At 44.4% G+C, this 26,030-nt stretch overlaps 1 protein-coding gene across 3 annotated transcripts in view; it reads left to right on the forward strand.

Annotated features, from left to right (window-relative positions):
• The window catches only part of TGFA (transforming growth factor alpha), a 97,442-nt gene that overhangs the window by 30,403 nt on the left and 41,009 nt on the right, over positions 1 to 26,030 (forward strand). For all 3 annotated transcript variants that reach the window (XM_036334203.1, XM_036334205.1, XM_036334204.1), the window contains one exon: positions 2,520 to 2,573. In XM_036334203.1, coding sequence (XP_036190096.1) covers positions 2,520 to 2,573 — 54 coding nt within the window. The remainder of the gene's footprint in view (positions 1 to 2,519; positions 2,574 to 26,030) is intronic.

Genomic DNA, 26,030 nt, shown 5'->3' on the forward strand with positions numbered 1-26,030 from the left:
CATCTGTAAAACCACATGTTTCCACAGGCTGGACCAGAAGGCCGGGGGCGGGGAGGTGCCTGTATTGTGGGTTATTCTGAGGACCCCATAAGACAACCCATGTAAAAGTGCTGGACAGGAACTGGCACCTGCCCACTAAGTTATACCCACCCATTTGAGAAGTGAAAGATGTGACCCTACTTTTTTTGGTCTGGGACCTTCTTAGGGAGCTCACCACATAGTGAAGGGAAAGCAGAGGCCTCACCTTTCATCACAGCCTTAGCTGGGTTGTGCCTCAATCAGGTTTACAGAGAGAGAAGCCCAGCGCACTAAGAAGCTGCTCTCCATGGAACTAGCCGTCTCACATTGCTCAAATTTTGAATCAAAACCCAGCGTCTTTCATCTGTGGGACAAGGTGGGTTTGCAGACTCTGATTAGTTCCCAAAACACCTATGTCACAGCTCTCAGAGGAGGAACAGAGAGGGCAAGTAACGTGCCCCAAGGCTGAGGGGCGGCCCTTCCCCAGCCCTGGAGAGTTAGCGATGCTTCTGCTCTGTCCTGGCTGCAGTTGGACGATATTTGCTTTCTTGTCTTGGTTTTGCTTACACAGAGGTTGACATGGAGCCCAGGAACTGGACTTTCGCTAACTTACGGAATATGGGCCCAGGGAAGGAAGTGGCAGGATAATTCATCTGGTCAGGGACAGTTTGTGACTGGCCAGTGGCACTGCTTGCAGAGAGGTATGCAAAGCATCCCCGGTTGTTATGCTACTACTATAGGTCACTGGCTGGCTTTGGCCCTGAGTGGTTGGTGGCGGTGCCAGCAAAGTCAGTGTGACAGGTCCCAGCTGACAGTGTGGAACCACTAAGACTTCTGGCTCTGGCAGGAAAGCCTCCCTTCAGTGCTTGGTGTGCGGATTACAAACTGAGCCTTTTACATATGTCCAGGGAGCCTAGGAGCTGTGCTCCCAAAAGTAGTGTCTATTGAGCAGCACAAAAGAATTGCATAGGGAAGACAGGATGATTTTACTCATCTTCTCTTCTTGTTCCAGCCCAAATAGCTGGTCCAGGCCTCCGTAGGAGCCTTCGGGAAAGGCCTGAAGGAGAGCTGTGAGCATGACTGCTCTTTCTGTTCCAAACGTGTTTCTCCACTGAGTGTCAAGGCTTCTTTGTCTATCCCCCGAGTGGAAGAAGATACAGACCTCACACGCATGGTGGGGTTTGCCGTGCCCTGTGCAGTGCGGGGGTGGGGGGTGGGGGGGTCACAGTGAAGAACTGGGCTTGTTTTCGGCATGACTCGATTCATCTACCTTCCAGGCTAACCCTCGGTGGCCCGGACTCTGCGCGGCCACCGTGGCATCTTTTGCATTTCAGTTTTAGGAAGTCATTGTAGTAACTCAGTTCATGCTGATTGCATAACTCGTACGAGGTTCCTTTTTCATTGGAAACTTGCTGCAGTGTTTCCAGAAACCTCTGCTACTGTAACATCTGGGCACCCAAGGTCATCCGTTGACAGGGGTGGCTTCATGGGCATGTGACTTGTGTAGCCGCAGTCTCACGCTCAGAGGGCCCTGAGCAAGGGGTTGGTGCTGCGGCTGCAGTCCTGAAATTCTTGATAGTTTTACCTTTAAATTTGTACCTCATAAGTGAAGTCCAGTGGGACAATGGAGTGTGCACAGGGGCATGTGATCCCACCTCCTGCTTCCCCTGGTGGGATAGGGACACAAAAATGGTTGAGGTTAGGTGCATGCAGCCACGGCATCTCAGGACAGGGCTTGGTGGCAGCTGTCCTCATGATGGTCAGTGGATGACTAGAGAGGCATGAGCCTGTCCCCTGTCCCTGATTCGGGTACCTAGTACATCCTGGAGCAGAGGTTGTAATACCCTTGGGGTCACCTGTCCACCTCTGGTTGGGGCTCCTGGCTTTTAGAAAGAAGAAACAACTGACTAGACTTTCGTGCCTCTACCTGGGTCACTGCATATCCACCTAGATACTGCTGGAAGGGATACTGCCAGTCGGTGGCCGCACGTGCCCTTGCACACTCCGTCGCTGGGGCCCCTGTGCCTGTGAGGGGCTCTGCTCACCTTGCAATTATCCCCATACTTCAAAGGCAGAAGTGACATATAGCAAATAAAAGATATCATGACATGCACAACAATGTACTTAATGCCCCTGAACTCTACCCTTTAAATGGTTAAAGTAATAAATTTTATATATATACATTACCACAATAAAAATATTTATATGGTATAAACAAAAATAAGAACCATCATGACAGGTGGAAAGAGAGAGACCATGGAAGAAAGAAAAAGGCTTTCTGTTTAGTACTTTTAATGGCACAGTGTTCCTGCTCTTAGAACAAGGGTCCTGCATTTTCATTTCTCACTGAGCCCCCCAAATGATGTAGCCAAGCCTGCCTATGGCCGCCTTGTAAAACTACCCAGTCTTTACCTTTCCAGAAAGAATCCTGCCCTCAAATCCTGCAAGGCACGTGCTGCTGAGCTGACTCTTATCTCTCTCTCTCTCTTCTTCCCCCACAGGTCTTGTGTTGGCTGTGTGTCAGGCGCTGGAGAACACTACATCTGCCTTGAGTGGTGAGTCCTGTCCCCTCAGCCCCTTGGTGTGGGATGGCACATGGGGGATGGGCAGGGAGCAGACCTTGGGCAGTTTGTGGAGCCTGAGGTCTAAGCTTCCCTCTGGGGCTCCTGCTGCTGTGCTCACGCCCAGCTGTGCCCTGAGCGCTCTCTGCTTGGCCTCCCATGGGCCAAGATTGTGCTGCTGGGAGATCTGAACTGCAGACCTGAGGGAGCTATTTCCCTGCTCGCTCAGGGCTCACCCCCTCCCATCTCTCTGTTCAGACAGTCATTGTGGGCAGGGGTGCTGGAAAACAGCCTGCAGGCCCTGAGAACTTGAAACTAGCTCATCTAATAGTCCACCTAAAGAAGAGCCCAGATTCCTGAGCCCTTGTGTCTGCCTCCGCCTGGTGATCTTTGGTTAGTTATGCTCTGGTTTGTCGTTTGTAGTAACATTTCCCTTGTTTCATTTTAAAGACCCTAGAGAAACCGATTGAAAAGTTTGGGAAATGGAGGAGGCTAACCGCTCATGGTCAGAGCGCTGCAGAAGCAGCCCCGTGACATTCGCACATCACTTTTGTCTATGTGCACTAATAGTGAGGCATAGTGAGGAGACTATTTTGATTCCTGCTTTTTGAACTCAAGGTTTGGAGTTGTGTGCTTTTCCATGTTTCGAGAAGCTTCTAAATTTTATCCTTTTAAAATATCACGATGTTCCATTAAAATGGGCACGTGTAATTGAATTAAGTATTCCCCATTACATAGTTATGTTGCCTTCAGTTCAAGTTATGATGCTACATTTTTATGCCTAGAAGCTTTTCCCTTATTTTGGATACTTTCCTTAGGATATATCTTCAGGAGCAAGAATAAAAATATTTATGATCCTTGGTACAAATGGCCAAGCCACTTTCCAAGTGAATTTGAGCTGATTTTTATACCAGTAATGCACGAGTCTGTCAGCTTCACAGTTCCCTCACTGGCATGGGGGATGCTCCCGTCTGTTACTGCAGTGACCCTCTGACCTGTCTGTGTCTCCCTAGTTATTTCAGGTCAATGTCGGTGTGTGTGTGTGTGTTTCACCCTTGGCTAATTCAATATGTAAAACCATTTTTAATGTTTACTAAGGAAACATTCATACTAGAAGAGAAATGGTAGTGAAATCAATCCCCAGATACCCATCACCCAGCTTCAACAATTAGCATCACTCTGCTATTTTTCTTTCATCTATTCTCTCATCTTTCTTATTTTTCCCTTTGCTGGGATATTTTAAAGCAAAACCCACTTATGAATATTACTTTTATCTAACGGATAAGGACTTTTCAGAGCAAAGCCACAGTCCATTACACCACAAAAGCAACAATGAGTCTTTTTTTGTTAGATTCTTAAATATGGAGGGTAGATGACGATGCTTTCAATTTTGTGACCCTTCATTTAATTTGCATTTTCTTTAATGGTTTCATATTTTGCTTTCTACTTATATTACCTTTCAGGTGAACACTGTTTTTTTGTAAAACGTGCTCATTTATATACTGCGTGACTGACTTTCATGTCTGAATTCCTCCTAAACTCTTATCCTCTGGATGTTGGCGGGCTCATTTACTGAATCCCAGACTGTCCACTCAGGTGTAAAGATGGGTCTCTGCACTCTGAGCATTGACAGGAATGAGAAACAATAGCGGATATAAGAAGGGTTTGGTACATTCCCGAATGAGTGCTGGAGCAGGACTGCCGGCATACTCGGGATCAAGCTCAAACACTTCGATGGAGCAGCATGGAGAGAAAATTGCAAACTCCATGTGCCAATCAAGGTGGTACCTGAGCTTAAAGGAATAGGGGAGGATCCCATGTGGCTTTCTCGTAATTCTCGTGGGGGAAAAATTCCATGTTCTTATTACTTGACAGTTAACCTTGGCTTGTCTCACTGAGGTTTCACTGATTTCTTCCAGTCTTCCTCTCTTTTAGATCCCCAAATGTGCAGGGCAGATTAAGCCAGAGGCATAGGAAACTGACATTATTGTCATCAATAAATGCTTCTCAGACATCTGCTTTGGGTGGGAGTTGGAGGGATGCGTGCCTTGGGCTGGAGGTCAGGAATCCTGGGAGTTGGGCCCAGCTGGTCTCAGTTTTACCAAGTCCTGGAGCAAGTTATTATTCTGGCACCTATTTGGATCTTAGTTTCCTCATTTGTTGGACTTGCGTCAGGGACGGCCTGTAAGATTTTACACATGACCATTCTAATGAATTGGTGGAGACTCCTTGGAAAGCTTTGTTGAGAAGGATTATTAGGCTACCTTGGGGCTGTTAGGAAATACAGGGGTGATCCATAGGCAATTCCTGCCTTGGACCCAAGGTAGGGAAGTGATAGTGTGACTGTCATGTATTTAATTCTCTTAGAACCAGACGCTATTTTACACTCGGGTTTCAAGACTCTCTTGCTGAAACTAGACAGTCCTTCTCTGTCCTTGTCCTCAGAGGGCCCACCATACAGGTGAAAAGACAGCATGGGAACCCATGAGAGCCTCATCATGACCTAAGGCTACACAGGAGTGAAATCAGTAGTCCGGGGGTTAGGACAAAAAATTTTATCTGGTTGGTTGTCAATTTGTAAAGTATGCAGAGAAACATTAGCTGGAGGCAGGGTGAGGGTGACAGCACCTACGGCTGAGAACATCTGTCACACCCTCCCGGGGAAGGAGTTATGACCTGTCTTCAAAAAGCACCCTTTAATGTCCCTTAAAAGGGACAGAATGCACCCGGCTAAGTTGTTGGGTGGCTCCTTGCTTAACCCTCCTAAATGTTGCACAGTGCTCAGGCTGCCCATCTGGTTCTCATGTTTTCATGAGACTCGCTCTAATGACCGAGGGGTGTGGTGAGGGCCTCGCTCAGGCACCTGGGAGCCAGGCTCCAGGCTTCCCTCTGCTATCTGTCTTGCATGATCACGGTACTCAGGGCGGTTCTTTAAACCTCTGAACTACTGCTCCTTCCTCTAGCCTGTGTCTAATCCACCCCCATGGAATCGGGGAGTGTTTGAAGGCTTGCTTAATTTAGTGTCAGTGCTGATGATGAAAGAACACGGAAAATTCACAGAGGTGTCACTCATGGGGAAGGTCACCATTAGCAGCTTGCTTGAGGAGGTGGTAGTCAGATTTTGATGGTGACATTAGGCTTAACTATGTTGAGAGGGCGAGTTAGGGCTGGAGGTGCATAGGGGGAGGGCAAAGCCGATGATAGGAAAAAGTCTTGGAAGGTGTTACTTGTTGGGGAAACAGGTAGAACATGGGTCAGACGGCAAGCCAGGGATCTGTTTATTGCTCATCTTGCCAAACAAAAGCCTCTCAGAATGCAAACTGCTTCCCCATTCCATTATCTGGAGTTTTCCCATGTAGAGCTGCAGTCATTCTAAAATTAGAAGGCTCACGTGTTCTACCCAGGTACATGGTGCACTGGTCCAATGTGTCTTTAGCACAAGAGACTTGGTGTGTCTTAGTTTGGGAATAAAAGCATATATATCTGTGTGTGCCAGGACTTGCTTCCATGCTTAGAGGAATGTAGAACCTCAGAGAAGGAGGGTCGCTCCCTTCTGCTCTAGGATTTATCCTTGTCATCCAATTCCTCATTTTAGCTTCCTTTTTTTCCCCAAATATGTTTTTATTGATTTCAGAAAGAGGACGGGAGAGGGAGAGAGGGATAAGAACATCAATGATGAGCTAGAGGCTACGCAGTGATCACTGATCGGCTGCCTCCTGCACGCCCCCTACTGGGGATTGAGCCCACAATTTAGGCATGTGCTCTGGTTGGGAATCGAACCATGACCTCCTGGTTCATGGGTCGATGCTCAACCACTGAGCCACACTGGCCGGGCTACCTTCCACTTTTTGCAAAGGAAACTGTGCTGGGTCAGAAGGAAGGTTGCTCAGGGTAGTAGACAGGCCAGAGGATATGGAATCAGGGACCATAGTTCTGACTCACTAGCTGGGTGACCTTAGTGGAGCCCTCTTAAATCGCCCTGCACCTCGGTTCTCCCATCAACAAGATTAAGGAGTGGCATTAAGGCATTGTCTTTTCAAGCTGTGAGTCACGAAGTCACTTTAGTGGGTCATGACCAACTGTTTTTATGCAATTGAATAGCTTAGAATAGAAAATTTTGGAGTGCATTATATGAAGAAAGGACCAGTATTGTTCCAGGAGGCTCTTGTTTTCATTATTGATGGATTCTTATATTGACATTCAGCATCATTTTATTTGTAGGAGCTGTACCCATATTACACCTTTATAATTTCCAGATTTTATTTCTTTAGTGAAGGAACTTACACACTTGCAGAGTAAGTGCCATAATCCTTCTAGACCTGTATATTTTCACACACACACACACACACACACACACACACACATACCCACACCTGGTCTCTAGTTCTTATTTATTCCTAATTTCACAGTTATTTTCATCTACTCACCTTTATCAAGAAAGACTTCCCAAGCATTCAACTTATCATAGAAACCACAGCTCTTTCCTTATGAAAAGGCATTTCATTAGTTTACGTAATAAGTAATTAAATTACGTAAATACAATAATGAGTGCAACTGACAAACAGACTTGGAAATAAACACAAATGTCCTTTGGTAAATAGACAGCTTACCTGGTAAAAACAGAAATGGGCTAGAAAACTAGAGTAGCCAACTAACTGAGCTAAGGGTCTAGACAAGGGGTGGGCAAACTTTTTGACTCGAGGGCCACAATGGGTTCTTAAACTGGACCGGAGGGCCGGAACAAAAGCATGGATGGAGTGTTTGTGTGAACTAATATAAATTCAAAGTAAACATCATTACATAAAAGGGTACGGTCTTTTTGTTTGTTTGTTTGTTTTTTAGTTTTATTCATTTCAAACGGGCCGGATCCGGCCCGCGGGCCATAGTTTGCCCACGGCTGGGCTAGATGGTTCAGCAAAGGAAAGGAGAGGGTGGAGTGGGTGGGTCAGGCTCAGGGAAGAGAGCATCCACCATCTTTGAAAGAAGCACAAAAGTGACACAACTCCATGATTTTTTTTAAAAAAAACAATAGCAGCCTAGGCCTATTGAAGCCTTACTGTTCTCCCACCTTTTAGTGATTTTTACATTTATTTAGTGCGCAGTAATTAAGTACTACCTCATGCCAGGCGTTGTGCTAGGCTCTGGAGATACACATGAGGATTACACAAGAGGCCCACCATCACAGGGCTTAGGGTCCAATTGCCAATGTTGGTGATTTTTATATACCAGCGTCAATCATAAACATAGACAAAGTCCTGATCTACCAAGATGGATTTCTTTGACGAAAACACCTGCTTCTACTATATTCAGACTTCCCATGTTTAATCCAAGTGCCAAACTGTCTAATTTTCATTCTCTCTGTTACGTTGCATCTTACTCTGTTTGGCCCGTGGTGCTGGGCTGTGTTTCCAACTGATCCATCACTCTTCTGGTTGCCGTGGTCCATTCGGGAAGCTGGCAAAGAGGGTATCCCTGCCAGGAACCTTGCGCTGCAAGAGCAGAACCCAACCACACATCAACCTAAAAGGGGGTTGGTTTTAAGGAGTCAGCCCTTAGAGAATCCACGGCTATGCTGAGCTGCCTGCCCACGGGGAGGGCAGGAGCCAGGGTGACTGCTCAGATCTCCACTGCGGCAGTTTGTGGCCATGTACTCCACACCTACCGTAAAGATAACAGCAACTCACCTCACTTTTGTGCCTCTTAGCTCAGAGTCTGGAGGGAGAATCAGATTGGTGTGTCTTCCTTGGTTAGTGGTCACCCAGCAACTGTGGCAGGGTTGGGGGGAGAAGGCTACAGGGTAACAAGGTGCCAAAGTGCAGTGTGGGACTTGAGCAGGGCAGAGTCCCTTATCAGACCCGGAGGAGGCAAAGGCCAGCCTCCCTAATCCAGGCTGATTCTTTGATTCACTCATTCAATCACATATTTATTGAGCACTTACTATATACCAGGCTCTGATCACAATAGAAAAAGGGCCTTTTCTCAAGGACCTTCCACTCCCCTAAGAAAGATAGACATATTATGTTTTAATATATCAAATCAGCATATTTTTGAGAATGTCAATATTGAATGGTAGTGCGTGTGAGGTACGGTGGCTGCGTATATCACTAATGGGTATAGGTAGTGTTTGCTGAGAAAACAGATAAGAATATAGCCCCGAAATCTGCACTTTCCGTCCTCAACCACATTGTGCTAAGCCTGATGGGAAGAAGCTGAGGGACACATCCTTATAGGCTGAGGTGCCTTCCCCTGAAGGCAGCAGCCCTTCCCCGTCCCCGGAGCTCTCGCTCCTCCTCAGCTGGACAGTGCTGGGTTCTGGGAGTCGGTGAAATGTCTGTGTCCAGGACTGACTTTCCAGCCTTCACCCGGAGCTTGGTAAAGAGAATCACAAACCTCGGAACGTGGCCCATCCCCTTAAAGCATCCTCTTTCCTGTCAGCCTTGCTGTGATGAAAGGGAGGCTTTGGGTACAGGCATCAGCTTTGTTAGCTGAGAGCCCGAGCCAAGTTTGAGGATCACCCTGGAGTGTCTGGTTATTTACTAATGAAGGGACCTGTGGCTGTTTTAATCCAGCCAGGCTCTGGTGTCCGCCTTAGCAGGCTCGGCACCTGTTTGATTTACAGATTCATTCTTAGCTTTCCTGTCTTGGAAGTTATGGCCCAACTCCCTTTCCTGTCTTGAAAGTTATGGTCCAACTCCCTTATCAGAATGTGTAATGGAACATGACTTCACACATCTGGCCATTTTATTACCAGGTTGCATTGACTAAAATATTTCCTAAAAACCAAAACACGCTAGTGTTAAACAAGGCGGGGGGGGGGGAGTGGGAGAGGGGGGATTGAAACAGACTGGAGGCCTGTTCCATTCACATATCGGTGCCATGAGGCCTGGGTTCAGAACACTTTTCTTCCCTGTTGTCACTTGGCGACCAGGCTAGCAATCTTTTTTTTTTTTTTTTCTGAGCTTATTTTCATCCTGACTTTTGGGAGCTTGGGATAGAGTGAAATCTCTCTCTGCCTTACACAGTAGGTCTAGAAAGGTACTTTGGGAATCTTGAAAATAGAAGGTGTTAGATCCTCTATGAAATCTGCTACAAGGGAATCTTTCTGGTGCTCCGTAGCATGACAAATGGAAAAATAATCATGAATCACGTAAAACAGTCCATGGAGCCCCTATAAAATTCTGGGTCTAGCAGGCTTTCCACTTGATGTGCTGTTAAATAAATGCAGCCCAGCACAGGGAAGGGCTCTAGAAAGCTAGATGCACATCTAACCAAATGATAGGCAGATTGTAGTTGTCAGTGGAGGCCATTTTCCAAGGATTGAACCCTAGGCCAGTACTTCCCAACCTTTTTCAGAGTAAAGACCAAATTTTTTTAAACATATTTTATTGATTTTTTACAGAGAAGAAAGGAGAGGGATCGAGAGTTAAAAACATCGATGAGAGAGAAACATCGATCAGCTGCCTCCTGCACACTCCCTACTGGGGATGTACCCACAACTAAGGTACATGCCCTTGACCGGAATTGAACCTGGGACCCTTCAGTCCACAGGCGCACTCTATCCTCTGAGGCAAACCAGTTAGGGCAAGACCAAATTTGAACATCAACAGTGTTTGAGGTTTCTCAGATAGTCATTGTGCCTTTCGCATTAAATTAAATAAGTAACGTGACATAACAAAGCTGCTATGAGAACTCAGTAACACTTCAAAAGAAATTTGTATTTTATTGATCACAGTAGAATCCACATAGTAATATCTGAGCTAGAACTTATAATACTCTCACTTTATACTGGGTACTGTTCTATATATCCTCATTTAATTCCTACAACTCTAAGAAGAAGGTAATATTATTAACCTCATTTTACAGTTGACAGAACAGCAGCAGAGAAGTTAAGTAACGTGTGGCAGAGCTGGGTTTGATCCCAGATAACTACAGAGGTCTAAGCACGTCACCTCTGTGCTTTTAAAAATGCACACATATATTTCATTCCCACCACAGATATTGTTTGAGGGGACATTTACAAACACCTTGCACTATTAAGTAACTGTGATTCTCTTCTTTCCCCTTCCACAAAACAGATTGGGAACTACACTTTCTTGGGTTTTTAATCCTCCTTGCCGCTAAAAATTAGACATATATCTTAAAGCAAAGTATGGGCATGTGTGTATATGTATGCATGTACATATGTGAGCATTCCTGTGTGTACATGTGTGTATATATAATCTCTAATCTTAGGTTCTTTTTTTAAAAAATATATATATATATATTTTTTTTAATATATTTTATTGATTTTTTACAGAGAGGAAGGGAGAGAGATAGAGAGTCAGGAACATCGATGAGAGAGAAACATCGACCAGCCGCCTCCTGCACATCCCCCACCGGGGATGTGCCCGCAACCCAGGTACACGCCCCCGACCGGAATCGAACCTGGGACCCTTCAGTCCGCAGGCTGACGCTCCATCCACTGAGCCAAACCGGTTTTGGCTAAAAAATATATTTTATTTATTTTTTACAGAGAGGAAGGGAGAGAGATAGAGAGTTAGAAACATCGATGAGAGAGAAACATCGATCAGCTGCCTCCTGCACATCTCCTACTGGGGATATGCCCGCAACCCAGGTACATGCCCCTGACTGGAATCGAACCTGGGACCCCTCAGTCCGCAGGCCGACGCTCTATCCACTGAGCCAAACCGGTTTCGGCTAATCTTAGGTTCTTAAGACGAAACTGTGGAATCTTCTTTATACATTTATTCTTCCATCCATCAAAGACTGACTCGGTTCCTACAACGTGCGGAGTACCAGGGGAGCGACTAAGACATCGTTCCTGCCCTTGAAAAGCTCACCATCTCACAGCAGAACTGTCTGGCTCACAAATAATCACACCCTTGTGTGGCTTTCCTGCTGTCAGGTGCGGTGGGAGGGGCAGAGGGAACCCAAATTAGTTCCTTGGAGCGCATCAGGGAAGGCTTCTCAGATGCGGTGACTTTTCAACTGAGTTTCGGAGGCTGAGGTGAAGTTCAGCAGGCCGGCTTTGGGGGAGGGGATGTACCTGCAGGGGAATAGAGGTGAGGCTGGAAGAAAGCAGCAGCCGGCTGAGGATGCCTGTGCATGGACGTTGTTCTGAAGTGTAATCACCATTATTATTGTAAATGTTTGCCTACATCTGGTCACAGGTAGGTGCTTCCTAAAAAAATCTTTTCATAGATTTCTGTGAAACAGCTGTGTTACTAGGCTTCTGAACCACAGAGGATTAAGCCGATAGGGCTCCAAGTCACAAAATCCGTGTAGATAATTACACGGCCCTCCCACTCTTTCGCTTGATTATGTGCAGTGTTCCCCGTTTGCCAGCTGCCTTGGGTGTATATCCAGTGGGGGGTGGTTTCTAGGTTAGAAATTCTCACATTATTCTCAGAACTTCTGCTTTACTTGATTTCAACTTCTCATTAGGAGGTGAGGGAATTGTGCCCTTTTTTATCTATTTAAATTTGGTTTGATGGACAGGTGCCTAAAAATAAAACCATTAGAATCGGATAGCACAGTAGTTACAGTAGAGTTTAGAGCCAGGTGGCCTGGGTTCAAGTCTTAACTGTGCCCTTTGGGGCCTGTGACCCTGGGTGAGTTACTTAACCACTCCGTGCCTCGGTTTCCCCATCTGTGAAGTGGAGTTAACAATAGAGCCTACCTCACAGGGTCATTGTTCAGATTAAACAATATGACCTATGTAAGGTGCTTGAATAGTGTCAGGTGCACAGTAGGATCTATTTGTAAGATTTACAAAGAGAGAGAGAAAGCAGGAACACGCATATAAGAAATAGTATCTGAAATACTAAGATGGTCTGAGCCAGTTGGTGGCAAGGATATGATTGATGTATAAAGACAGAAAGGGCTGTGACAGAGTAGGCCATATACTAGGTAACTCAGTGCTCAAGGGCCTGCATGTCCTTGAAACTTAAAGAGTGGCTCAGAGGACGTCCCACTCTGCTCGTCAGGAAGTGGAGTCATGAAACGTGCTACTCTAGCCGATGCAAAAAAGTGAAGCTTGTCTTTTAGGATTACTGTACCCAAAGCAGAGCAGACACAGCCTGCCCCTTCGGTGACATGGAATGGGAAATGTGGAATGTTGTGCTCTATTCTGAGCAGTGAGATTTAGGAGGAACAGAGAGCAACCACAGTGTGGAAAGGCTGAAAGCCGGTTGAGGCCCAGAGGGCAGAAAAGGAAGAGGAGAAGCATAGAGAACCCCAAAGAAGAAGAACCCCAACAGGCCCACACCCAGACACATAATTAAAATGCCAAAAATTAAGACAAAGAGAGAATCTTAAAGGCAACAAGAGAAAAGAAAACTGTTACCTACAAAGGAGTTCCCATAAGGCTGACACCTGATTTCTCATGAGGAACTCTACAGGCCAGAAGGGAATGGCATGAAGTACTCAAGGTCATCGAAAGCAAGGATCTGAGACCAAGATTATTATATCCAGCAAAGCTATCACTCAAAATAGACAGTCAAATAAAGAGCTTCCCAGACAAAAAAAAAAAAGGCTAAAGGAATTCATCACCACCAAGCCAGCATTATAAGAAATGCTAAAGGGATTGCTGTAGTGAGAAGAAACAGAGAGAGAAACCTAGCCATACAGAATTAAAATGGCAATAAATAAGTACCTATCAATAATAACCCTAAATGTAAATGGATTAAATACTCCAATCAAAAGGCATAGGGTAGCTGAATAGATACAAAAACATGACCCAACTATATGCTGTCTACAAGAGACCCACCTCAAAACAAAAGACACACACAGGATGAAAGTGAAGGACTGGAAAAAATTTTTCCATGCAAATGGAAAAGAAAAAAATGCTAGAGTAGCAATACTCATATATGATAAAATAGACTTTAAAATGAAGACCATCACAAGAGACAACAAAGGTCACTACATTATACTAAAAGGATCGATCCAACAAGGATATAACCCTGGTAAACATATATGCCCCCAATATAGGAGCACCTAAATATATAAAAAAACCTTCTAGAGGACTTTAACGGAGAGATGAAAAGGAAGAGTGAAGTCTCGGCTCCCTGTGCCCAGGGCCCAGCTCATGTCACAGGAGCACAGAGTGAAGACAGCACCCTCACTTGCTTGAGGAATTCACGTCCCCACTTGCTACTTGAAGCCCTTTGACGCTGTTGTTTAAAATAAGGTAGAGCTGGGTTGCTCCTCCCTCATGAGAGGGTTTAGGGCAGTGGTTCTCAACCTTCCTAATGCCACGACCCTTTAATATAGTTCCTCATGTTGTGGTGACCCCCAATTTCATTGTTCCAAATTGAACATAATTAAAGCATAGTGATTAATCACAAAAACAATATGTAATTATATGTGTTTTCCAATGGTCTTAGGCAACCCCTGTGAAAGGGTCGTTCGACCCCCAAAGGGGTCTCGACCCACAGGTTGAGAACCGCTGGTATAGGGAGAGGTTGATAATTACATGTGGGGACTATTTATAGCAATTTCTATGAGAAGAGTTCACTCCTGTTTCCCCTTTTGATTCTAATGAGTTAGAAATGTATAAAGATGGGGAAATAATTAGATAGTTAAACGAGGAATATTCCTAATTGAGAAACTGAAGCTGTTGAGATTAAATGGCTCTTAGGATTAACCATCAGATGACAACATGGAAGAAATTCCATTTTTTCTAAAAGAGAATGAAAGTTCTCTGGGACCCTGGAGAAAGAGGATGATATACTAAAGGGACCATTGGCCCAATTTGAGTTGACTTACTTTTCTGGTGTTTTTATTCTCATAATTCAGTGTGAAGGCTGATTGCAGAGGGCTGTGCTGGGCATCATAGATGGACAGGATCACTCCCTGCCCTCATGGTCCTTCAAGTGATGGGAGTGAGGAACAGAACTACAGACCTTTAGAAGAGAATGCAAACCATTCAAACCTTGAATGAAATGACTGCGCCCCAGAATTATAAGTCAGTCAGCGTCAGGAAGGGCCTGGCCGACTGTCCTCTGCCTGAGGACCCTGAAGGAGGCACCGTGGGGAGGGCATGTTTAACTGTGTTCCACCCTGGACGGCCTTCCTAGCTTGGGAATCAGCTTCAGCAACGACAGGACGCTTGAAAATGTGTGTTGGCATGATCTCACTCATTCATGGATAATAGAGACCATTATAAACTTTTGAACAATAATAGATACAGAGGCAGAGCTGCCTCAAACTGATTGTCAAACTGCAGCGGGAAGGCCGGGGAGGGTTGGGGGGCAGGAGGGAGGGAGGTAAGAGATCAACCAAAGGACTTGTATGCATGCATACTTGTATGTAAGCATAACCAATGGACATAAGACACTGGGGGATAGGGGAGGCTAGGGGACTGTCAAGGGTTGGGGGGGGGGGGGAAGGACACATATGTAATACCCTTTGTAATACTTTAAGCAATAAAAAAAAAAAAAGAAAGAAAGAAAATGTGTGTTGGGAGGATCCTAGGTGTTCAGGAACCAGGAGCTCTCGTCCGTGAACCAAGGTAAAGCAATAGGAGCCAAAGTAGGAGATATGTGACCTGGATCTTAAAGAGCAGGTTCCCTAAGCAGAACCTTTCACAGGTGCAGATGACATGTGAAACCACTGGGCCGCTGGGCTGCAGCAAAATAATGGGATGAGAGATGACCCCAAATCTTATTGCCTTAACAGCAAACGTGTAATTCTTACTCACTTGAAGTCCACCTTGGGCCCTGGGCGGCTCTCCAGGGAAGCTGATGGTGCTGGTTGAACCTCAGTATCAGCAAGTGGGATGCAAGGTCTAGTGACGGCAGCTAACCGCTCTCACCCACATATGTGTCACTTCTTAGTGCTCACATTTCATTGCCTGAAGCAACTCGTGTGACCATAGCCGAACTTCAAGGGGCTGGGGATGACCAAGCCTTCTGTGTGCCCATTAGAGGCGTGCATATACTGGTACACAGGCCACATACAGATCTCTGAGCAGGGCCTCAGAATCTAGTTTTAACGTTGGTGTTCCATATCCACACTAACATTTGAAGACCACAGGGTAAGACAGGAGTTCTGAACTTTGGCTGCACATTGGAATCACCTAGGAGTTTTTAAAATGGATGTACTAGACTTTTCCCCAGAGACCCCAATTCATGGGTGCTGCGCTGAGGTCTAGGCATCCACATTTTTTTTTTCAGTCTCCCAAGGGGAGTCTAATATGGGGCCAGGGTAGAGACCACAGGTGTGGGGAAAGCGCAAGCAAGGCCTGTGGAATCCCAACCCTAACGCTGCCCGAGATTCAGTTTGCATATCTGTCGATGGCAGTGGAGATCAAACCTGTGAAAGTACAAGACTGAACAAATACGGGCTATTATGAGCTGGCAGGTGTGGACTTCTTTATAAACTGGATCTGCGTACACTCTTATACACGTATGACATTTACCTCCCCCCCACAGAGCCCGGAGAGCAAGGAAGGTGCCCTCCACACCTTTGCATCTGTCTCCTTATATTATAGTCCGTAAGTGGGCAGTCCCTGCTCCCTCCTGTCTGCTTATCTTGGGGATAAAGGTGAAAAAAAGGACAGGGGGAAAAAACTCCTTCCCTGACTCTGTTTTCCTTTCCCTTTTCCAAAACCCTTAGCCTTTATTCTGCCATTGCCTTTCCCAGACCCCTTTCTCTTCACTCTCCATTCAACCTGAGACCTATAATCCCCTACAAACCTTTCTCCAACCTCTTCCTGTAGCTCATTCCCCACTGACACCCTGGTCCCGTGCCAGGACAGACAGCAAGCACCTGGCCTGGGCAAGGCCCCTTCCTACTTTCTGGTGGTTGAGCAGCATAGAAAATCCATATTTTCAGATAATTCTTACCCAAGGCATGTCCCATAGCGGTATTGTTAGGACTGGCAGGTTCGGCGGCACTCCAGGAGGTGAAGGATGCAACAAGTGAGGTCCGCTTTTGTGAGCTGGTCTGGCACTGTTACCTGCTTTTTATTTTGTGTCAGGTCACATCCTGAGATCTAGCCACTGATTTGCAAACAACCTCTTCAAACGCTACCATTCTATAACCTGGAAATTGCCTCAGAAGTCAGTTTTCTTTAGTTATAAAAATGCCGCATGGGCTTTCTTTCATTGACAGCGTTAAGAGTTAATGGTGGAATAAGCTGTTTTTAATTACTTTTCCTCTCGTGTCTAAAAATGTTCAAGGCAGAACAATGCAAGAGTACCTCATAAGAAATAAATGCAGCACTACTTATGAAAACACAGATTTGTGCATTTGATATGAATCGTTGACTTTATGAAAGGATCAAGAGACTCCCCACCCTAGACAGCTATGATATAGGTCCTTATTGGTAATGCTTATACGGCTGAGGTCCTTGGCAGTGGAGGTTTCATGTCACGCATCCTGTTATAAACCCAAAAGCTGGAGCCCACTAATTTCCTACCCATCAGCCTGACCCTCCCCTACACCGTCAGGCCTTAATCAGAAGTCGGCAGGGCTGGAATGCGGTGTTTCCAAAGGAAAAGAGGCTCAAGAAGCTGCCCCCCTCCTTGTCAGCAGGGGTCACTGGCGCAGCTTTTCCATATCTTCAGTGCCTCACACATAGTAGGTGCGTTTGGTGTTTAACATTGATATGTGCATGGTGTTGGGTCTAATCTAGACATTAGAGGTTTATTGAATTAAATAGAAATGCTTAGCAATCCTAAAACGAGCCTCCTTAGAGAAGATCTCTGTGGTACACGTTCTTGCAAATGAAATAGTTGAACATGTTTTTGAACTTCTGGTTTAAGTTGCACCCAATGCAACGTCTACCACTTAACCATCAATTATGAAAACCACAGTATCAACATGCTGTCAGAACCAGACCCAAGCACACTCCTGCCCTGCGAGGTCCTGCTGTATGCAGCCCCGCCTCCCTCTCCCGCTGTAGCTCACACTTCTTTCCTTTTTACTTTCTGCTGCAACTCTCTGGCCTCCTTTTTCTCAGATGTGTCAGACTTTTGTCTGTCTCTAGGCTTTTGCACTTGCTGTTCCTGGGATTCTCTTTCCCCAGTTTTCTTCATGACTCACTCATTTGTGTCCTTCAGATCTCAGATCTGCTTCCCCTTCTCAGAGCGACCTTCCTTGAATGGCGGCCTCCTACACCTGCTCTCCATCACACCTCTGTTCACTTCCTTCATAGCACTCACTGCTGTCTGTAATGATTTCATTTGGTTATTTACTCATCATGAGCCTGCCTCCCCCAGTAGACCTAAGAGTGGGATCTTGTCTGTCTAGTCCATTCACGTATCCCCAGGGCCCAGCGCAGTGCTTGACAATAGAAGGCACTTGATATTTTGGTGAGTGAGTGAATGAAGGAATGAAGGAATACTAAGTGCCATCCAAGTGCTTTACATCACCATTGCATCTTTACAACATTCACTATTGATACATGGGGAAACTGAGGCCCAGAATCAGTAACCAAGAGGCGAGATTTGATCTCAGTCTACCTGTCTGCAAAAGTCTGTGCCAGAATCAGTTATGAGGTTATGGTTCGATCTTAAGTTTTTGCCTTATTCTGACCTTCATCGATTTAGTAGTAGGAAGTATTGTGTTTATTCCCATAACTTTAAACTTTTTGTCCATGGCCTTGAAATAGGTCATTACCCACAGTGTTCTGCAAAAAAAGTAACAAGCAAGTGATCCGGTAGACGCCTATTTTGGGGGGAGTTGTAGATATCTGCTTGAGCATGAGGATTATAGATGATTCTTATTTGAGAAGTCATACACATATTAAAGTCTAGCTTTTGGAAAAGAAAACCAATAAAAATAAGGATGGCATCACATGGAAAGCAGGGCCAAGCTCCAGACAGCATTGATGATGCTCTGGTAACAACACCCTTCCCCCGAGGCAGGAGCTCAGAGGTTGAGCGAGTGGGTGTAGCGGCAGCTCTGCAGCGTTGCTGAGATCTGGGCAGCATCCAGACTTCTTAGGCTAGAACACTGTCACAGAGTGCTCAGTGAGCTAAACTCTGGCTGGAAAGGCGATTAAATCACTGTTTTTACAAAGTATATACTTATATACCTGGAAAACACACACAAACCACCTGTTAGAAATATTAAGAGTATCTAATAAGGTGCAAGTAAGGAAATAAATAATCAGTGGTTTTCCTATAAGCCATCAATAACCAATTATAAATATACGAGGCAGGATCACCTGCAAATAGTTATAAAACCAACTATAACCTAAATAGGAACTATAAAAACAACAAAAAAGATGTGTTTGAGATCTATTTGAAAAATACCATAAAACTTTCCTTTTGAGGTAATTTATTTGACTAAATAAAGAGGCCTGTGCCGCAATAGGAAAATATAATGTTATAGAATTGTTAGTTCCTCCCATTACTACTTCAGAAACTTAAGGCAGTTCTAGTTAGCCTTAGGATCAGAATGGGTAAGGGAGAATTTGAACAAATGATTGTAAAGTTTACCTTTAAGAATAAGACACAAGAAAATGTTGATTTAAAAGGTGGAGGGCTCTGTGCTATCCAATATTAATAAATAATATAAGCTGCACTAATTAAAACACTGTGAACTGGCACAAGAATTCGTGGAGCTCCAGTAGAGAGCCAGTTACACATAACAGGTTGACATGATAAAAAGTGGCATCTTGCATCCCTAAGGAAAAGGGGATGATGTCACAAATGACTCTGGGGTCCCAGGTTAGACATTGAATTAGAGATAATGTTAGACATGAAAACCTAATGACATATTAGCTGATTGGGATATTTTTTTAAATGGAAGCATAAATTTTCTCTAAGAAAATATATTTATATAACTTACCAAAAAAAAACAGGCCAGCTAATCAGAACATCAAAGACAGAAACCATAAATGGAAATAGATACATTAAAATCCTAATTTTCTGAACATCACAAAAAAAACCACTATAAGAAAACCCATACGCAATATTTGCCAATATTTGAATCTTAAAGTAGATTCATATCTTTAATACATAAATTGCTCATACAAATCAGTAACAAAAAAATTTAACACCCCAGTAAGAGAATAAGAAAATTATTTGAATAGATAAGTCATAAAACAACTACCTGTGACCAACAAGCATAGAAAAGATGTCCTACCTTGTTAGTCATCAAAAATATGCAAATTAATTTGAGATATTTTCATTGGTCAGATTAGCAAAGATAGAAATAAGTGTTGGAGTACAATGTAGATAAGGTTGGAGACTGGTATTTTTGGGTGTGCAAGTTGTTACAACTTTTGTGAGAGCCATTTGTTAACACTTATAAGGCTTTAGAATGTCCTGCTTACTCACTGACCCAGAAATACCACTTCTAAGAATTTATCCTAAGGAAATAAGCATGGGTAGATTTGTGTAAAGACAACTACAGTGATGTTCATTGCAGCAAGATATTGATCAGGACAACGCCAAGCATTGATATGGTAAGAAGTGCTGGGGAAGTTTACAATTGCTTTGAAACTACACGGAATGTTTAATGCTCAGGTCACACATGTAAATGGCAACGATGCATTTGACGATCTATTGTCTGGGGAATTTTTTCCCCCATTTTTATGGAAGTTTATCAGTTTTGTATCCTGCAAGTTACTGTGAATTTGGGGCCACATTTCTCATTTACACTTTTGCTATTGAACACCTGCTTAGGTTTGGATAGTACTAGTGGACATAGTCATTTCCTTGAATTTCTGATTTGTGTTGGCCCTTGGATTATAGGTGTACAATTAATGTGGATTTCCGCTTCCCTTTTCAGTTGGTGAGGTAGACTGAATAATAGTCTCCCAAAAGATGTGTACATCCTAAGCTCCAGAACTAGTGACTTGGTTACCTTACACAGCAAAAAGGAACTGTTAAATTAAAGACCTTGAAATGAGGTGATTATCCTGAATTGGAAGTTGAAGGATTAGAGTCAGAGTTGGAGAGGAGGTAAGAGAAGCAAAGATTGGATAGATGCTGCCATGAGTCAAAAAATTCTAGCAGATTCAGAAGCTGGAAAAGTCAAGGAAACAGAGTCTCCTCTAGAGTATGTCAAAGGAAGCTTCCCTGATGACACCTTGAATATAACTCTATAGATTCATTTCAGACCTCTGACCTCCAGAACAATAATTTGTGTTGCTTGGAGTCACTAAGTTTGTGGTAATTTGTTATAGCAGCAATAGAAAACTAATACATTTGAAAAAGGTGAAAAAAGCAAACTTATACTTGAGCTGTAGTTATATGTTAGCTGGTCCCAGATGAGACTTTCAGAGACTTGGATTCTGGTCACAGCCTGGAGAAGCCACCTCTCTAGATCTCAGTTTCTTCATCCCTAAGGTTCCCTTCTTACCCTACAGTTCTTTTCCTCCTTAAGCATGTGTTTACCATCATTAGCTACGTCATTTTTTTGACACTGATGTGTATGGGTGAGGCTGGTGAGTAGATTTGAGTTTGTTTTGGAAGCTGGCTACACTATTGTTAGCATTTTCCTTTTTGGGGTGTGTGCCTGGGTGTGTGCTGTGTTCTCGTGTGGAGGATCCTGGAGCAGTACAGTGAGCCCTATAGAGGCAAGTGAGGACATACACAGGTTAGAAGCTATTAGAACCATGACAAATGGATGGCAAGGTGCACCTGAGATTGGGCATGCAAACCTCAGAGAGTCTCTGTAGTGATCAGAGATCATTCTAGAAGGATGTTCTAGAAGATCCTTCCTACTCAGACCCCTACTCCAAATCAATGCAAAGTGTTACACATACAGAATGGGAAGTTTGAGGTTATACTGTCACATCAAGGCCCTGTAGTGGAGCAACCCAGGTGTCCACATTCATTTGCCCAGTAGACCCACAGGACCTGCCCAGAAGTGAAATCGGGCCTCACATGGGTCTGCTTTCTGACCCACAGAAGGGACACAGTAAATGTTGCTGAGAAAACTGTTTGAAACATTAATAGTGGCAATTTTCACTTAATACCGCAGTGTATGCATATTTAATAACTTGGTACGTGGGCGTTTTGGAGTTTTATCACGTACATTCTTCTACAAATAAGCACAAGAACCATAGTAAATAGCCATTACTGTTTGAGTTTGAATAGATAAAAAATAAATGTATACATGTAGTTTTCAAAATGGTGTTTGTGCCTATAAGGGATCAGAGCTAAGTTTTAAAATGAGAATGAATTAATCTTATCACCTTTAGAAACAAACTCCTGTGAAATTCAGCATTCACACCCAAAGGAAAGCTGTTTTTATCAGGGAATGGTATGAAAGACACCTTTGTTTTTCGGAGTACATTTGAAGCACAAGTGATGATTGAGACACATGTGAGGCGTTCATAGTTATAACTTGTTATCCCAACATGTGGAAAGGTTGTAAAATGGAACTGAGGTTTTGAAGTTAAATGTGGGAATATGGAAAACCCCTACTTTACCCAGATTCAGTTCAATAATCAAAAAGGATATCAAAGAGCAGCAGGTGAACAAAACCGCCTAGGACAGTGAAAAAGGAAAAAACAATCCCAGACACTCTTGGGTTCCTGCCATGTACTAATCAGCAGAGTGACCTTGGGCAAGTCACTTAACCTCATGAGTCTGTTTCCTTGCCTATTAAATGGGGAAAATAATATATACTTGTCTGGTGGTCCTGAAAAATAGGGGTCATGGCTGACACATTTAGCCACTCATCTTGTCCACACCTGGCCTCAAGGGATGCAAAATCCAGCTGAGAAGATGCCAGGGCCATGCTCAACTGACCATGATCAAAGACAGAGCTCATTAATTCGTGCTCTAGAATCTTCTCCCTTCAGCCCCACCTTGGCCAGGTGTGAAGAAGGAAGTACCACACAGGAGTACCTGTCCAGGCCCATGGTAGGCTGTGGAAGGCTCCCCTAAGTATTAGATAGGCTCTATCGCTCTTCTTCCCCATCTCAATCCCTTATTGCATTGAGGCCCAAGGTTTCATCTACAGTCTTGCCTTCTTTCCTCTCAGCCTTCTTGGTATCTTTGTTTTTCTCTCCTTTGTATCACCATAAAAGGGGTATTAACTTCACCCAGGTATGCGATCCTGGGAAGGTAGGGCATGACTTGCTCATGGTTTCTCTCTTCTACAGCAAGTTTTCTCTTCTATTGTAAGTTTCCCTACCTAGATAAAGAGCTCAGTTAAGATTTGGTGAAAATTTTTATAGAATTGAAGGGCTCACCTACAAAACACTGGAGATATACCTTTGTGCAATTTAATTCCTGAGCTTCATGAACTCTAAATCCATGCCATGTGGACTGGTGCTCTGGGCATGTCCAAGGGATGAGAGTAGGGAACCGACCAAGCTGTGGTATCTTTGACATGGCACGGAAGCTGTACGGGAGCCTTTTCTTAGGGGGTTGGAGGATAACAAAGAGGACCTTGCACTCACCAGAGTAGAGCCCTCCCAAGAAGGAACACTGTTATGCTACTGTCCCCAGGAAGGGGGCCTGGCTAGCTGGGGACAGGGTGAGAGGGAGACTTCTGTGTACACTTGTGTTCCTTTTGAAAATCAAGAAGGTAAAGTGAATGGATATTTTTTAAAACCAAGTTTCCTTTAGCCAGTTTACAATCCAAGGAAGATCACAGAAGCACAGGTGGGCATTGGTTGCTCCATCTTGAGTAGAGTAGGTCTCTTTGCACACACGTGGTGGGGTGACTTCTGGATCGTGCCAAGCTGGAAAGTTTGGTTTAGGTCTGGAGGATTGTTGGTCCCCGCACACCACAAAACTGAATGCCGCTTGCCCTAGCCAACCTCCTGACACTTCAGTGTTGCCTGCGTCAATGTGGGTATATCCAGAGGGGGTTCCATTCCAACCCCATTCCTGACCCGGTCTAGCTGGGGGCCAAATAGCTTGAGAAAAGCATCACCCAGCAGTTCCGCTCCTTGTCCTCAGCCCCACTGTCAGAGAACTCGCTGGTGGGACCATGGGAGCTGGCAGTGCTTTCTGTAGGAGTTAAATTAAAAGCGGGTGGGCGGGTGGATTTACTCACAGGTATTGAAAGTATCCACAACAGGTATGCAAACCTAGAGACCCTGGCAGTCTTTTCCTATGAATTAAAGAAGGAGAGTTGCTCTCTCCCCCCACAGTATTTGGGCCTGCATAAAATGAGCCGCACATTTCAGGGAGATTTGACACTGGATCCTGAAACAGCCCATGTCCATTATCTTAAGAGATAAGAAAAAGTGTGACATATAGGACCTAGCTGTCCTATGTTCTGAGGATTTGATTCTGGCAGGCATTTTTTGGAGGTAGAAATAGGAGGCACAGGTGCGTGTTCCTTAAGTGTGTGTAAGGAATCTTGCCCCAGAAATGCTCTATGTCACCATCTCCAAGAAACGGCTGCTGGCAGCTTCAGCTCTGGACTCATCCGTTTGCCACATGGGATTCGGTAAACGCGAACCGATTGGCATTTTTCTGCACTACGAGTTGGGGGAAGTTTCATTTTATAATTTGAAAAATAGATTACATTTGTATACTTTCAGTGAAAGTTTTGCAGAAAAACTTATGCCCTAGTTCTCCATCAGACCTTCTTCAAAATCACCATTTGTGTAGTCAAAGATGAATGATGAACCACCTTGCAATCTATTCCATGTGTTCTACTTTCTTCCTGTGTTAATAGAGAGTAACTGTAATAAAACACCCAAGTACATTAAAAAAAAAAAAAAAAAGTGGGTGGGTGAGTAAGTAAACTCCGTGCTGCCTCTGGGCTTGGAATACTGAATACTGGCCATTTTTTCCACTCTCAGTTCCCAATGAATATGATCATGTCATATGTAAAACCTGATATGACTGGGGAAACCTGAGCCAGGAGTCACTTTAATGAATGGCTTGAATTGAAAGGAAAGGCGCTAACTGCTACCCAGACATGTCCACGCATTGTGTTGGCATGCTCCAGGACCAGATAAACGCTCGAAAACCCAGGAAGCCCCGGAAGCTCAGACTTGGCTTTGGGCTGACATGCTGCCTAGGTGGCTGAAACGTTAGGGCAGATGTCTTTTCAGAGCTCACCTATGAGTTTAAAGGAAAATAAGGCAGGAAGTCAGAGAGAGACCCATTCATACCCCCTTGATTATTTACTCAACATGATGCAGAAAGACATTTGTGTTTTTTGGAAGTTCTATTCCCTGGCAGGGAAATAAAACCTCCTTTCTAGGCTAGAAAGATTGATGTCCAACTACATTAAAGGACTATGTGAGTAAAAGGAAACTCTGTATTCCCAAATGAACACAAGAACTTCCACTGTTCTCATGTAAGCGTAGTGCGAAGTGCATTATCAAACCCAAAATTCGCAATGCAAAAATAAAATTGTTCGGATAAGACTGAAGCACAAAAATATCCCCACTTGTGATGTTTTGAAAATTATTGTAAGAGGAGAGTGTTTTTATTTTAGTCACAAGACGGGAAGAAGATGGGAGAGGGGAAGTGTTATCTTCTAATTTCACTGAAGACTAGAATTCAACCTTGTTTTAATTTTTTTTCTTTCTAACTACATCATTTTTTGAGCTAGATGGTAAAAGTACATCAAACTAGTGATTATATGTTGAGCTTCTTCTCAATGAATTTTGTCTACTTGTTTGCAAAACTTTCTATGATTCCATTTATAGAAAGGAAGGAATTTCTTAATTTTGTTCTTTTAATCTATTTCTATGTATACTAGACCAGTGGTTCTCAAACTTTGCTGCATATCAGAATCACCTGGGGAGTCTTTAAAAATCCCATTGTCCCAGCTGCACACCAGACAATTAAATCAATCTCTGGGGGTGCACCAGGCATGGATGCTTTTCCAAGGTGGTCCCCATGTGTAGCCAAGGTTGAGAAGCAGGAAACCAGAGCAGCACTTGTCAAACTGTGATGTGGACACAACCCTGGGGGGCGGAGGCTGGTTAAAATGCAGATTCTAACTCAGCAGCTCTGGGGTGGGGTCGGATATTCTGCCTTCCCGATGAGGTTTGGGCAGTGCCACCGCTGCCGGTCTGTGGACCATACTTTAAGCAGCAAGATCTTAGACTAGAGAAGACAACTTAGAGCTGAACACTAGACTGTAGACACTGATTACAAAGTGCTGCACAGGTTCTCACTTGTCCCTTGACTGCTGTCCCCAGCTTTGTAAACAGCAAAGCTGCTGGAGTTCTTTATCTTCCTTTTCCTATAAGGTTTTATTATTGTTGTTGTTATTTGCAAACCCCAATGAAAAAGCCCCTCTTTCTCAGACACTGCCTGATGGTCTTCTTTACCTTGAGAACATCCATCCCCCCTGAGGTGGAGATTGGGGTCCTCCCCCCCTGAGTGGGTGGCACCCATGTTCTCTGGTCTGGCAGCTCGCCCGGTTGTGGGAACATTCCCCAGGAGTCCATGGAGCCCTGGTCTCCTGCTCCGTCTGATGGGGAAGAGAGATTTTAGTAAACACTGCGTGGGAAGAGGAATGAAATGGGCAGAGAATGAGGTTAAGGAATGGGTGTGTGAACCG

The sequence above is a fragment of the Myotis myotis genome, unplaced genomic scaffold (assembly GCF_014108235.1).
Source record: "Myotis myotis isolate mMyoMyo1 unplaced genomic scaffold, mMyoMyo1.p scaffold_m19_p_14, whole genome shotgun sequence".
Classification (NCBI taxonomy): domain Eukaryota; kingdom Metazoa; phylum Chordata; class Mammalia; order Chiroptera; family Vespertilionidae; genus Myotis; species Myotis myotis.